Below are 13569 nucleotides of genomic sequence, written 5' to 3'. Positions count from 1 at the left end.
AACTACTGCACCGAGTTTTCCAGCATAAGCTGAATAGCGATTAGTGTGTCCGACAAAGCGCTGAGACCACGCCACCGCGGACCGCACTGTATCCGGGGTCGGCTCAGTTTACGCTACGCCATCTCGGTGATCAGGGGACGCATTCTCGGACGGTCACTTTCGGCGATATCACTTTCAGTGCGCACCTACAAGGCTCGCTGAGCACTGCTGCGTCACGCGACAGTGAGCGTCCCCAGGCCAGCTTACCATTGCATTGTCTCTGGGGTCGGCCCACTTGGTGAGAAACTGACTGAGCAGACACGCGAAACCCGGGGCATAGAAATATTCGCACTAATAAAATCATTATGCGCTTGATGGCGTATACTTGTCGCAGTGATGATATCTGGGTGCCGTTTGTTGTTTCATTGCGTAATTCCGAAGTTAGCACGGCCGGTCAATGGCGCAAACGGGTAGCACATACGACTATAATAAGCCGGCTCATTATATGTGTGCTGTCATGTGTGAAAGCTGTTGGCATGAAGGCAGCAGCAGCCACTGTCGGCACAAAGAAAGGTTCGCCTTAAAAAGCTCACTGAATTTCAACGGCGCGCTTATCAAAGCCGCTGAATACGTCAGGGAAGAGACACGCCCGCGCCGACCTAAACGAGATGGCCAGGACGTGTCGACAGCTGCCCGATTTCTCACCGAGATAATTTCTCACCGAGATAAATTCGAAGAATTTGCCACAAGGTATGCTAATAATAACAATAAAGAAGTACGCGCCTTGCATGTCACGCATCCCGAAGGCACGTGACCACTGCAGAGACACCCGCCGAAAAGTTAACATCCTTCCTTCATAGTTTACACACTCGGCTGCAGAGACGAGGATCACATACGCCCTTTCGTGCCGCTGGCTCAGTCGCCGTCCATTTAAACGGACGCGCGCATGTTCTTGCCTGACAAGCTGGTTGCCACGAATGGGCTCCCAATGCAGTCATCGGCCAGAGAAACACCGCCCTGCCATGCACACATGCCTTTAGCATATCGCCCAGGGGCGTCAGGCAAATAAATCTGCGTACAGTGCATTTCATGCACGATGTCAAATGCTGCGGACGGCTGACAGTTTGCGTAGGCGCACAGCAAGGCTCCGCCGACCGCTGATGAAAAAACCGGAACGCGCATCCACGGGAATGCATGCTGCCCTGTTCCGGTTAAAAGCCGCTAGCTCTGGACACTCAGTGCGCAAGAGACGCCCCATAAGGCTTCTCGTGTGGAATTAGCCTGCTTACCGCTCTAGCGACGAGCCAAACAAGCGCGATTACAGTCTAGCTCGGCTGCAGGCCGCTTAGCATGGAAACATCGCCGAAGCGAACTCGTTTCCTTTTCTTTTTTTTAATTGGCAGCGCCGGTAACACAAACAAAACTCGCTTACATTGCTGCCGTCCGCCGGAGCACCGTTCCACGACTCACATGCACAGCACACAACACCGGCGTTGTCCACACTCGGTGGTCATGTCCGTTGGCAGCCACAAACTGCGGCACGGGCTCGATGGTCACACATCAACACTACCACACTGAAACACACGGCGAGCACGTAGAAACGTAAAACAAGGAACGCACACGCCGACTTTCGACAGACGCATCAGACCAACGTACTGCGCTACTACAGTGGTGCCACTTAGCGACCCTACCGTGCACCATAACAAAAATGGCCGCAACAGCGATGTTAGCGCCACTTTTATAAAGTTCTCGAGCGTAGCGAAGCAGATGGAAAGACGGCGTTAAAAATTTATCAACTTGCAGATACGTAAGCAATCTTGAAATAATTATAGGAAAGTCAAAGATCAAATTTTGTATTAATTAATTTTATTTTTTATATATCTTTTCGTACCCTGATGACATGTTCAACGTAGTGAACGTATATCTCGGAGGTCATTTTTTTGTATACTGCAGGTTCAGTGTTATACGCGTTCCCTTCTCTACTATTGCACGTTCTAATAGCCTCTGAGCCAAGACAATCCGCCTTGCAACCCGTACGTCCGTGCTTTCAGGACTTCCATGGAAGCTCTCATGCGTTTTGCAGGGCATCATGCTTCGCAGAGTTTGCGGCGTATGATACATACAAGCGCCGCGCAGTTGAAACTTCAGCCACAAAACTTGAAAGGCAAGAGCAAAGCTTCGCAGGACTGGCTGACGAGACACCTTAATGACCCCTATGTGAAACAGTCGCGGTACGACAACTACCGAGCGAGGAGCGCTTATAAGCTTGTGGAGATTGACGACAAATACCGTATCCTGAAACCTGGCTGCACCGTCTTGGAATGCGGAGCAGCGCCTGGAGCTTGGACACAAGTTATCGTGGAAAGGATCAACGCTAACGGAAAAGGTTACGACAGTGTTTGAACGACGGGTTCAAGCGAGCTTCGGCCGTAGCACCCATACAAACACGCTAGGGAGTTACGACAGAAAATACCAACAAAAACGTATTCGAGCGAAAAGATTTACAGCTTCTGTGTTTTGACTGACGTTGCTATTTGGACTTCTTGGTGCGCCGTTGAAGCAGAAAACTTAGCTCGGGACGGGGCTTCGCATAACGTCGAAATGAAGCGGTGCGCTCATGGCGCCGTGCATTTAACTCTTGTCTGCAACGTGCTGCTTTTTCTGTTGTGTGTATCGATTTAGTTTTTCGTGATGCTAGCTGCTTCGTATGTCCGACGTACTACTACGCATATTATGCCAGATTAAATTGAACGCTCAACATCTGCGTGTCCGATTCAAGTATTCATAATCGCAAGAAAGTTTAACTATCCCAAGTTGCCTAACGAATACTGAACATGAATTGCTTATTGCAGTGAGATCTTTGAACACGCTCCATTCCTTTCAGACCACACCACCACAAGAGGAACGGTCATTGGCCTGGACCTTCTGCCTATTGATCCTGTCCCAGGTGCTACCTTCCTCCCCAACACCGACATATTGAAGCCCGAGTCCACAACAAAGGTCTTGCAATGCCTCAGTGGCAAATCTGCGGACGTTGTACTGAGCGACTTGGCACCAAATGCCAGTGGTGTGAAATCTCTTGACCACGAGGCCATTGTCACACTTACATATGCAGCTCTCATACTCTCCTTCAAAGTTCTCAGCATTGGTGGTTCTTTCTTATGCAAAATCTGGAACGGCAGTGAGGCAGTCAAGCTATCAGACGACATCAGAAGGTTCTTCCAGTTTGTCAACTACGTGAAGCCACCAGCAAGCCGAAAGGAGTCTGCCGAGATTTACATCTTGGGTCGTGGATTCAAGGGAGCCGAGAAATAACCGGGCAGTGTAGCCAAGGAGATTGAGTGCCGCCCAAGTGTTGCTTCTATTGCACACTCTAGCTGTAGATATTTGTGCTGTGCTGACAGCAAGCAACCAGTGCCAATGCAGGAGTGTGCACCAAGACCTTGCAAGTTCTGCGAGTCCGCACTCGCCAGGTACACGTGCCCAAGGTGCAATTGCGGGTACTGCTCCATCAAGTGCTACAAGGATGCCAGACACCAAGGCTGCAGCGAGGACTTCTACAAAGACTGGGTCCAAACTTACTTGCGCATGGAACAGGCCAACCCTGAAACCCAGCGAAAGATGCTGGGCATACTTAAGGGCGTCCAGAAAGATGAAGAAGAAGAAGATGATGACCAGGAAACGAACGAAGTGGCTACTCTCGTCCAACGTCTGGAACAGACTGACATCGACACTGAAACTGCCTGGAGCTATCTCACCCCAGACGAGAGGCAAGAGTTTGAACGTATGGTCGAGACGGGTGACGTTGCAAAGCTCGTTCCACTATGGAAGCCATGGTGGGAAGAAATGGTCCTTGTCACTGAAGTGACTGCAGAAGAGAGCTCCAAGCAGACTGTCCAGCCTCTCAGCATGTTGACAAGCAAGGCCCCTGCAGCATGTGTTGTGAACAGTGTGGTGAACATTTTGTGTAGCTACGTCCATGTTATACGGCTGTACAATGGGGAGATGGTTCCGCAGAGTACAGAAGAGTTCCTTAGCATCAGCTCGGTTTTGACAGATGACGCTGCGTATGGCACCTCGGCTGAAGCTGTTCAGGCTGTGCTGCAAAAAGTTGTCATGAGCCAAAGTGTGACGGCTACCGAAGAGCTCCCATCTTTGCTGAGAGCCTTTCGGAAGTTTCTGGGAAGTCCGCAAGTGAAGGCCAATGCACTGAGAGCTTTGGATGAAACTCGTAGTGTATTTGATGCAGCAACAAGGGAGCCTGAATGCCAGCGGGAACTGAAACTAAAGCTTCGACGGGCTATCAAAAAGGTTGAGTACATGATGTCATGGACAGTAGAGCATGGAGAAAAGCTGCTGTCATGCCTAAATGACATTGACGTTGAAGCACTTGCAGTTGCTGAGAATGTGTCAACATTTCAGGAGGCATGCAAAGTTGTTGAGGAAGAGAGGAACAAGACCTCAAAGCCAAGAGTACTGATTGAAGAGCTCAACTAATTGCCATGTGGCACTAATGATGTCGTTGGCATATACGCATTTTCGGTCAATAAAGCTTGTGAATTTAAGCCACACGACTTGCTGTGCGAGATTTATTGCAGCACCCCTTTTTTTGCCTCCACTTCTATTTTTTATTTCGTACATACTGCAGATAACGAAAGGGCCCAAGCAGGAGAAGCATGTTATGATCAAGTATATGGAACTTAAACTAACTTTTTTAAATGTAGAAGCAAAAATATGACCCGTAGTCAAGAGTTCGACGAAAGTTCGTCTGGTCAGGTAACATGATGATGAAGAAATTGCGGCCACTGACCAAGTCAAGGTGAAAAAACACACAGAGACGTTTCGGGAGTGTGACCAAGGAACCCGTACGGGTCCCGAAACGTCTCTGTGTGTTTTTTCACCTTGACTTGGTCAGTGGCCGCAATTTCTTCATCAAAAATATGACCCGTAAACTACTGAAAAAGACATTACTAGTGGGAATGCAATAAATGTGGCTCTAAGATGCTTCTGTTCATTCATAGTGTATGGAAAGAAAGGACTTCTATGTGTCAGTTTTTGAAAACGAAGGCCCATACGGGTGCCACAAATGCTTTACACATACAGAAGAGTCTAGCGCTAACTCCCAGTGACTGATTAGGCAAAAAAAAATTCAAGCCTGGACTTTTTCCTGTGGAACAAAAGTGATTCAAACATTGTTTTCCATCATAACCTGTGTTATGAAATAAACCATTTCTTATTTTGAATAAATCTAAATGACATTCACAGTGTTAGCAAAAACTCACTATCAGAGCCAGTGCCATTGCTGTTTTAATCAAAATGGCACTGGAAGACGTTTTTGCACAGGTAGGTGAAAACGGCATGAGACCTTCAGGCATTAATTACCAAAGCTCACCAAGTCATCTTATATGCTATGGTTCGCAACTGTAGCGCTCTGGGTCAAGAAATAGAGACTGTCAAATGTGATCAACTGCAGGGAAGGTAACGTGGTCGACATACTGGGATAAAACCTGTGACTGATAACGATGGACATTAAGCGTAAATAAATTTACATTCTGTGAAGGTAGACTGCACTGAAATCTGCAACCTTCATTGTTATAATATTGGGTGCATGTTATATTTGGGGGAACACAGTTTTTGACTACGACCCCATCAAAAATGGTGTTAGATTCAGGAGATTTCTAGAACCACGTCTGTAGTGAAAAAACATTACTCTTTTAATTCAACCTGTTGGGTAACTACATCAATTCTGTCGATACCGTCAAGGTTGAAAGGCAATCTAAGCTCTTTACTCCCCCTTCAAAGGAGCAGGTGCACAAATTTAAGCGCAGAAGAAATGGCACCAGATGGTGAACAAAACAACTCTTTATATGATGAGTGTTAACATTACAGTGAAATAACAAAATCATCGCAGTACACAAAATACGTCGCAAAGATTGAGATCTTGATGATGTAAGGAGCTTGTGATAGTGCACTTGCATGAAACATTGCTGCACACTCATCACAAAGCACTGTTTAACCCCTTAACCGCCGTGACAAATTCCCCCAAAGGACCCAATTTTTTCAAAACAATTTTTGCACATCTTTCGGCAATCGTTTTGCAAAAATTTCCAAAAATTCATGAGTGAACTCGTCATTGGCACCAGAGGATGCTCCTTGTGATAACGAGTTATCATCAACGGTTAAGAGGTTAAACCTAATAATGGCTTTTTTTTTTTCTAAACTGTATAAGGACACAACTGAAAGCGCTCTACTCAATTTTTTTTCTGTCTTTTTTTTTTTTTTGCTATGCAAGGGTTCAAGGGCAATGAAAAATAACTTGAAGCAGCATTAAGACAAGGACCGGAATTGAAAACAAACAGGACGAGTGCTGAACTGCCAACTGAAAATTTTATTGAAGGATCAACCAGCTTTATACCATGTCAGAAAAAAAATATGCTAACAAGAACCAAAAGATTGAAGGGCATGCGCACTGCCTACAAGTAGAGATAAACACCTCTACTTGTAAGCAGTACACATGCCCTTCAACCTTTCAGTTTTCTTTTTTTTTGAGATGGTATAAAGCTGGTTGTTCCTTCAATAAAATTTTCCATTGGTCGTTTAGCGCTCATCCTGTTATGTGTGTGTGTTTTTCGATTCCTGTGCTCGTCTTCACGGTGCTTCAAGTTATACTGGAGATGAGCCAATACGACTGAATGAAGTTGTTGCTAAGGTACGAATCAGAGATGTACATATTAGACATTGCACTATGTCTCTGGCTGCATTTACACACTGATTTGTACATTGTAAGCTTCACCTTAACACAGTACTTTAATCAGTGCCTACCTCACATTAATAATTTTTTTTGTCTTTTGTTCACATAGCTAGTGTCTGCCTCGTATTTCAAGATTTCTTTAAAACCAAGAAATCACTCCCCTGTTAAAGTCAATAATATTCTGATCCAAGATTACTTTTTTAATGACTAGCTAGGACGAGGACTGCAGAGGTAGGGGCCATTTTTTTTTTTCATTTCTTTTTTTCAGCACCCCAGTTGTGAGAGTGCAACTACCATTCTGACCACTGCTGTTCTTGCATGTGTAGCCAACATACCATCGCATTCATTATCAGCTGCAAGGCACAAGCTGTGGCCGCAGTGACGTGCTTGAGAGGAAAGTGGCAAGGGTCTCGTCATTACAGCAATGAACATACCCCTGTGCTTTCCATTGTCTGCTTTCTTTGCGGAGTGATAATACGCTGGCCCGTTGGCCAGTGCGGATGCCCTTAGCACAGCACGCTTCGTCACGGTAGACTGGTGCTGTAGCTTCGTAACCATTTTTTTTCCTCTTTTTATTTTTTTTCTTGATGGAGTGACAGTTACTTGGTAGCCCAGTCTAGTATCGCTCCACAAAGAAAGCAGACAACAGAAAGCAGGGAATATGTGCACATTGCTGGAATGAGGAAACCCTCTCAACTTTTTTCTCGAGAGCCTTACACTGATAATGGCTTCTGGCAGCTCATATTGAATGTTATAGTCCAAGCATACCAGGTCCTTGGACAATGCTCTGTTGATATTGGCTGACTTGTCATTTCCCTGCTCCGCTGATCATGCTTGTTGCAAGGTCACGTTACCCACTACAGTGAGTGCAAACCGTAAAAACACTGGCAGACTGTGTTTTTTGAATGCATGTTAAAGATACCTGTGTGGTCAAAATTAACCTCAAGCCTTCAGAGTAAGTTTTGGATCTAAAACCCTGTCAATGAACCAATCATATGCTGTCACATGCTACATGGCAGCACCATAATGGCAGCGACAGTTCGTCTGACCTGCAGACAGCAGTCATTGCTTCTGCCCATCTCCATGCCAAAGACAACGATCACATTTTGTCTGCGCAGAGAACCCAGGCTTCTCAGGCATTTATCGCAATGTGTCAGGTGCCACATAATGCCATGGTTAAGTCTAAGGTTCAATTGTAGACTGTCTGGTCAAGATGAAACATTCCAAAGGGTAAAAGATGCACACTATACTGACCAAAGTTTTTCATGAAAAGACTGTTTCAGCCCATGCACAGGAGCCTTGCTCACAAATGTCTTGTCCACTTGTTAAAAACTTTGTTTGGTGTAGCGTGCATTTTTTACCCATTAGAATGTTTCATGCTAACTGGATGGGCTTCTGTCGAACCTTGGACTTCAACAGGGCCCCCATGCGGAGGTCGGAACATAGTGTGTTTTTGTTTAAGACTTTGGTCACTATAGTGTACATTTTTGCCCTTTTGGTTCTGTGGTTGTTCTTATGTGTGACATGCCAGATGGGAAGAATGTGTGCGCTTAATGGTTTTTTCATTTCCTCGTAAATAATATGCAAGAGAAAGTCCACACACAAAATATTATGCGCTATATGGATGAGCAATTTTTCAGTGGATGCCCCTATCTCTCGCATGACAGCCAGCTCATGTCACTTGGCTCTTGGATAAATTACATAACAATAAAGGCTGTCATTAGGCCATTTTTTTCACTCATGTTAACACAATTTTGTGCAACGCACAGCAACTTATGTACAAAACAAAGCACATGCAAGAGGTATTACTAGATAAATTCAACAAATGGTTTGTATACCTTTTCTACATTATTCCAAGTGCTGTCCACATTTTACACCCAGAATGGCTACATACTAGTAAAAGACGCAGTGCGTTTAATGAAGACAAGTTGCTTGAACAGACCAACACTGCTATGTCACAGAAAAAGTTTGAACAGAAACTTTCACTGAACAGAAAAACGTGGGACTTCTTCAGTTCATCCACAATGTCTAAAGCAGGTAAGTTTGAAAGTACAAAATGACAGTTTTGGATGAACACTATGACACATGATGAATGTTTCCCCAGCAACAAAAAAAAGCTGCCTCCTAACATGCCTTCTATAAGAAAAAAAAAAAATATATATATATATATATATGCAATAACTAAAACAGCCAGCTATACTAGCTTCAAGAAAGAAACACAAGAGCATCAACTTTTGTCACATTCCCTGTACACAATTTCTAGTCAGCTTTCCGCACAGCAACAAGCACAGTCAAAACAACCTTAACAGTTGGCAAACAGCTTCCACACTTTGACTAGGCACATCCGTGACAGGTACTTCATGACACTCCTGGTTGCTTGCACAAAACTCCCAATTTCCATTTCTTTTCTCCTAAGCACTTTTAGCAGGCACCAACATTTCACGGCTATTCTGTGAGACTGCAGCCACTGTAAAAAAGGCCACATTTACCAAACTTTTAGTGACAGTGTCAGACAAGTTGAGTCAGCTAGACTCACAGTGCCAGAGTGGCAAGCCTTGTGACAATCTCCTGCAAGCACTAGTTTACAAGCAGAATGGATCCGAACCACAGGTGATGAGATGGCACTAGCCGCACGGCTAACTACAACGCTAGCCTCAAAAACAGGGTGCCCAACAAGGAAAGATTGCTGGGGCCGCTACAAGCAATAAACTCAATGAGAGGCACAGAACTGATCAAGAGTGGAGATACAGGGCATCATTTCTGATTCCCCGATCGGAAAGAGCAGTTGACGCTGGTGAACAGGCATCAAGCACTACCAATGCAACTGCTTGACCCTACTTGACATTTACAAAGAATGGCACGGTAGACTCAGGAGCGCCTGCCGACATGCACTGAGTGCAGTGGTCACATCTCTTTTCCACATCCTGTAAGGCACGGTCCGCTTGGCTCCATCAGTGCTTGCGGTCGGTTGTGTAGACCCCAATGATGGAGTCTGTGCTTCCTGAAGCCAGGCACATCTGCGGGTTGGACAGAACAGTGGGTTAAGGAGCCAAGGGGCTGGTAGAGCCAAGGGCATTCACCTTGTACGGGTGGAAGGCCAGGCAGGAGACGGGACCAACACGCTGGTTGATGAACCAGTCATGGTGACGAATGGAGCCCATGTTGTCCCCTTCCTTGTTGAACACACTGATCTGCTGGCTGGCTGACCCACTGCACACCATTGCACTGCCATCACTTGATGCTTGATTGATATTATGGACAGGGCTCTTAAAACAATAATACAGTCGAACCTTGCTATGACAAAGTCACATTAGACATGAAAATACATTCGTTATATCCAGTATTCTTTATAAGCATATATGTTCATTACCCACTTAGGAAGCTTAAATTTACTTCGTTATATTTGATAGGTCCCTACGTCAGCATTCCTTTTTTAAACAAGGTTCGACAGAATATTATTATCTTCAAAGAATGGCAATTGAGCTATAGAGTTCCTGCCTCCTAACCATAAAATCTAGAACATCTTGCATGGCTTATTTAATGCAAGTCTGCTTTAGCAAGTAAAAAGAAATGTCACATGCCACGTATGTTCCAGCAGGTTTTTCCACAGAGTGTCACCATGCACACAACAAAGGCAAAAGCAGCGTCACCGAGAGGCCACTATGCTCTCACTTTCCTTTCGAGTGGGCAGCGGCAAAAAAAATAATGGCCATTCAATGTCCACAACACAGACTGTAGCTACCATTGCCCCCCTCAGAGTGACATTCATGGCTGCAAAGTAGTACTGATGCATCTTATTGTTTTAAAGGCAATGCACATGTGATACATAAACGAACAACAAAAAAAAGATAAATAAAATGCTTAACTGCAAAACGGTTTAGAAGAACTTGCTGTTAATCTTCACAAACATTCTTTTTTTTTAGCTGCACGAACTGATGACCACAAAGAGCATGAAACAAGAACAGGCGCAGTCCTTGTTTCGTGCTCTCTTTGTGGTCATCAGTTTGCGCAGTTAAAAAAAGAATGTTTACTAAAGGGTTTAGTTGCAATTTATCAAAGTTTCACTAAGTGGAATGCACTACATAGATAACGAGACTGTGGAGGTCAGCAATGATGGTTACAGTCCCAGGAAGCGGCAATTAAATGTGGCCGCTCAGGCCGGGCGCACTAGCATGTTCTTGTGTGCCAATGTACATGCGGCATTCCTCTTCCTCAACGGTGCTATAGCCACCTGCCACGCCATTACAAGAATAAAATGATATCCGCATGAAAACAAAATAAAAAGCAAGATTGTAATAAAACTGCAAAAATATTAGAGACATTGAGAAGTATTTTGTGGGGAAATTTCAAGCGTTTCAGTCGATTAGGGGAGGTCAAAGACATTAACAACATACTGCAGAGCTCAAAATGATATTAGAAAAAGATGTAGTCAGAAGCAGGAAAATTTAAAAATTTTGAACTGAAACTTTGCAAAGGTATAGCGGAATCCCACAACATTCTGATAGTGGCATTCAAGATTGCTTTATGAAATTGAAACCATTTAACAAATAGGGGTACATTTATCAGAGGGGTACATTGAGCAGCGGTGGTGGAGAGACATGAGCAGCAAGTGTTACGGAAATTAATGTGTCTAGGGGCACAATAATTTTAACTTGTCCGAAAAAATATTACCACTAATGAAATAAAGTGTTACCGGAGCTGTAGACGGTAGAAGCAATGCTGGTAGTAACATCCTGTAACGTCTTGTCAACAACGCATTAAAAATGTTTCTCTTGTATAAAGGAAAAAAAATTAGGATCTTTACACTAGAGGCTACATAGAATATGATTAGACACTGCAATAATAGTTCTGTTTCCTCTATAGTTATACTCTGCGCCACAGGATGGCACTGCCAACATGGCTGCTCACGCAAGCATATCTAGTAACCTAGTATTCCGCAACTGCAATATGTTTATGGATCTGTTAAAACTGTCGATTGTGCTGCATTGGCATGATCCTGCTTGGAATTAATATGCAAGAGCTACATTTGTCTTTGATTACGAAGCTTCATAGGCCTGTCAAGAGTGGTTTTCTCACATGCGGTTCACTTCCATCTTAGAGACGCACGTAAGAAACAGACCATGCAAAGACATCAAAGACCGGGTGGACAGCCATGGCAGTCATGTCGACGTGTGTGGAGACCGTGTGCGTTGAGCAGCTCTGACCCAGCTCCCAGAAGCGCACATCACCGGTCACACAGCCACTGGTGATGCGGCGCTCCCTAACATTTAGATGCACGTTCACAATCCAGCTGTTGTGTTCCCGAAGTGTCATGATGCGGCTGCAAAGTGAGTAACAGAAAAAACAGTTCTATTGCAAAGCATTTTAACCTTTAGTACTAAACGGGCGAGTGAAAATATGCTACTTTCGAGCTTTCAAGCACATGCTGACAAGCCCAGTGATAGAGGAGGTGCTTCACAAGGATTATCATGGGGACTGGCAGAAAAATCTTCTGCCGCTATTTTATGTTCACAATGTCTTAAGTCCTACTCAATGCCATATTTACTTCATTCACTGCTCATATATCATGGTTTGGTAGATTCATATGGTGCATTTTGCAGGCCCAAAATGAAGGCACAAACCTATCGCTGTCACAGTCCACATAGCTGTCTAGATCCATCATTCATTTCACATACACTGTGGCCGGTAAATGTGTGTTAAACATTCATCTCTGGTGCATAGATGTGGCTCAGTGTATGTCATGCACCTCCCTTTCTTGGCCCTAAACATTGTGAAGGTGAGTCAAAATACAGTCAATGATCAATTTTTCAGACATGCCCGATAATTTGGATGCCTTTACGGCACCGACACATACCCCTTAGAGCCAATGTATGGGACGTCTGAAACTTCAAACCCTTTGCCATCCGATTTTACAGACTTTTTGCCGTAATCTCAGGTCCAAAATGGCAATAATCAAAGCCACTGCTGCCGCCATCTTAATTATCTCGCATTGAACCAGCGCTCTCACACGCCCATTCGCTAGCAGCCATATCTACTATGGCAACACTAGGCTAAGTTGCTTTGACGTTTGCTGCCAAGCTTCCTCCTGTTCAGTACCACGTTTTTCATTGAAAGAATTCGCCACTGCCAGCAATGGAACTGACTCCACCTTTGTCATTCTCACTTATGGCTTAGAAGAACGGAAAGTATGACAAGGGTCAAACGTTGCATAATGCCGGTTCCCGAAAGTCAGCTTCGCCGCAATGCAGCGATATTACGCGGTCAAGCATATATAAGGTACTGCGGTGAAGCACACCCAGAGTGGAAAGGGGCCATTGTCATAGGACACGGTACGTACAGTTAAACCCCAATATAACGAAATTCTCGATATTACGAAGTACCATGTCTTTAGAATCTCAATATAATAAAGTAAGTTTGTATGAAATTTAAATATGACAACATTTCGCTTTCGCCGCAAAGGAATGCCAAGAAAATAAATGAAAACTTCCGCAGACGCAGATGGTCAAATGATTGAATTACAAGCGGCTGCTTGCAAACACACCTCTAAAATCGCGTGCGACACGATAAAAGCGACTACCGATGTGGAGCTGCATCATGTTCCCTATAAGTCCAAGGGCAATAAGATCATATCACAGGCCGCGCACTTTGTGATTTAGGTGCGAATGAAAGTGTGTGAGGGTGAGACAAGAAAAATTGAGGCTTCACGACTGCTGCCTTCCCACGTGAGCAGAGGTAAAGAGGGGGAGGGGAGCTCACTCGCAGTAACACGATGAAGCGTGCACAAGAGCTTGGGGGGGGGAGGTAAGTTGGCACTTCGCGACTTCTGGCACGCGTCTCTG

At 44.7% G+C, this 13569-nt stretch overlaps 4 protein-coding genes across 9 annotated transcripts in view; 2 read left to right on the top strand and 2 right to left on the bottom strand.

Annotated features, from left to right (window-relative positions):
- The window catches only part of LOC126525551 (uncharacterized), a 71406-nt gene extending 69723 nt beyond the window's left edge, over positions 1-1683 (bottom strand). For both annotated transcript variants that reach the window (XM_072289901.1, XM_072289902.1), the window contains exon 1: positions 1412-1683. The gene's annotated coding sequence lies outside the window, so the exon portion shown is untranslated. The remainder of the gene's footprint in view (positions 1-1411) is intronic.
- Positions 1684-1776: 93 nt separating this feature from the next.
- Mrm2 (Mitochondrial rRNA methyltransferase 2) lies at positions 1777-3294 on the top strand. The gene is made up of 2 exons (XM_050173460.3): positions 1777-2365; positions 2864-3294. Exons 1-2 carry the CDS (start codon positions 2038-2040, stop codon positions 3292-3294), a joined length of 759 nt encoding a protein of 252 aa, XP_050029417.1. The 5' UTR covers positions 1777-2037.
- A 99-nt stretch (positions 3295-3393) lies between these two features.
- Positions 3394-4548, top strand: LOC126525552 (zinc finger HIT domain-containing protein 2). Its single transcript, XM_050173459.3, has one exon. The coding sequence runs from the start codon at positions 3400-3402 to the stop codon at positions 4474-4476; it is 1077 nt and encodes a 358-aa protein (XP_050029416.1). The 5' UTR covers positions 3394-3399; the 3' UTR covers positions 4477-4548.
- A 1275-nt stretch (positions 4549-5823) lies between these two features.
- raptor (regulatory associated protein of MTOR complex 1) overlaps positions 5824-13569 on the bottom strand; it is a 66226-nt gene continuing 58480 nt past the window's right edge. For all 5 annotated transcript variants that reach the window (XM_050173448.2, XM_050173449.2, XM_050173451.2 and 2 more), the window contains 3 exons: positions 11850-12050; positions 9811-9940; positions 5824-9747 (listed from right to left, as the gene is read on the bottom strand). In XM_050173448.2, coding sequence (XP_050029405.1) covers positions 9682-9747; positions 9811-9940; positions 11850-12050 — 397 coding nt within the window. In that variant the 3' untranslated portion in view covers positions 5824-9681. The remainder of the gene's footprint in view (positions 9748-9810; positions 9941-11849; positions 12051-13569) is intronic.

Source organism: Dermacentor andersoni, chromosome 8 (genome assembly GCF_023375885.2).
Source record: "Dermacentor andersoni chromosome 8, qqDerAnde1_hic_scaffold, whole genome shotgun sequence".
In the NCBI taxonomy this organism is placed as follows: Eukaryota; Metazoa; Arthropoda; class Arachnida; order Ixodida; family Ixodidae; genus Dermacentor; species Dermacentor andersoni.
The sequence above is the reverse complement of the archived record's forward strand: the minus strand, read 5'-3'. Positions and strand labels throughout refer to the sequence as shown.

What these genes read in the sequence shown, in the direction of transcription:
- Mrm2 (XM_050173460.3), top strand. Translation starts at nt 2,038, where the DNA reads ATGGAAGCTCTCATGCGTTTTGCAGGGCATCATGCTTCGCAGAGTTTG. An exon ending in GATCAACGCTAACGGAAAAG is followed by an intron (nt 2,366 to 2,863) that starts GTTACGACAGTG and finishes CATTCCTTTCAG; the next exon opens with ACCACACCACCACAAGAGGA.
- LOC126525552 (XM_050173459.3), top strand. Translation starts at nt 3,400, where the DNA reads ATGCAGGAGTGTGCACCAAGACCTTGCAAGTTCTGCGAGTCCGCACTC.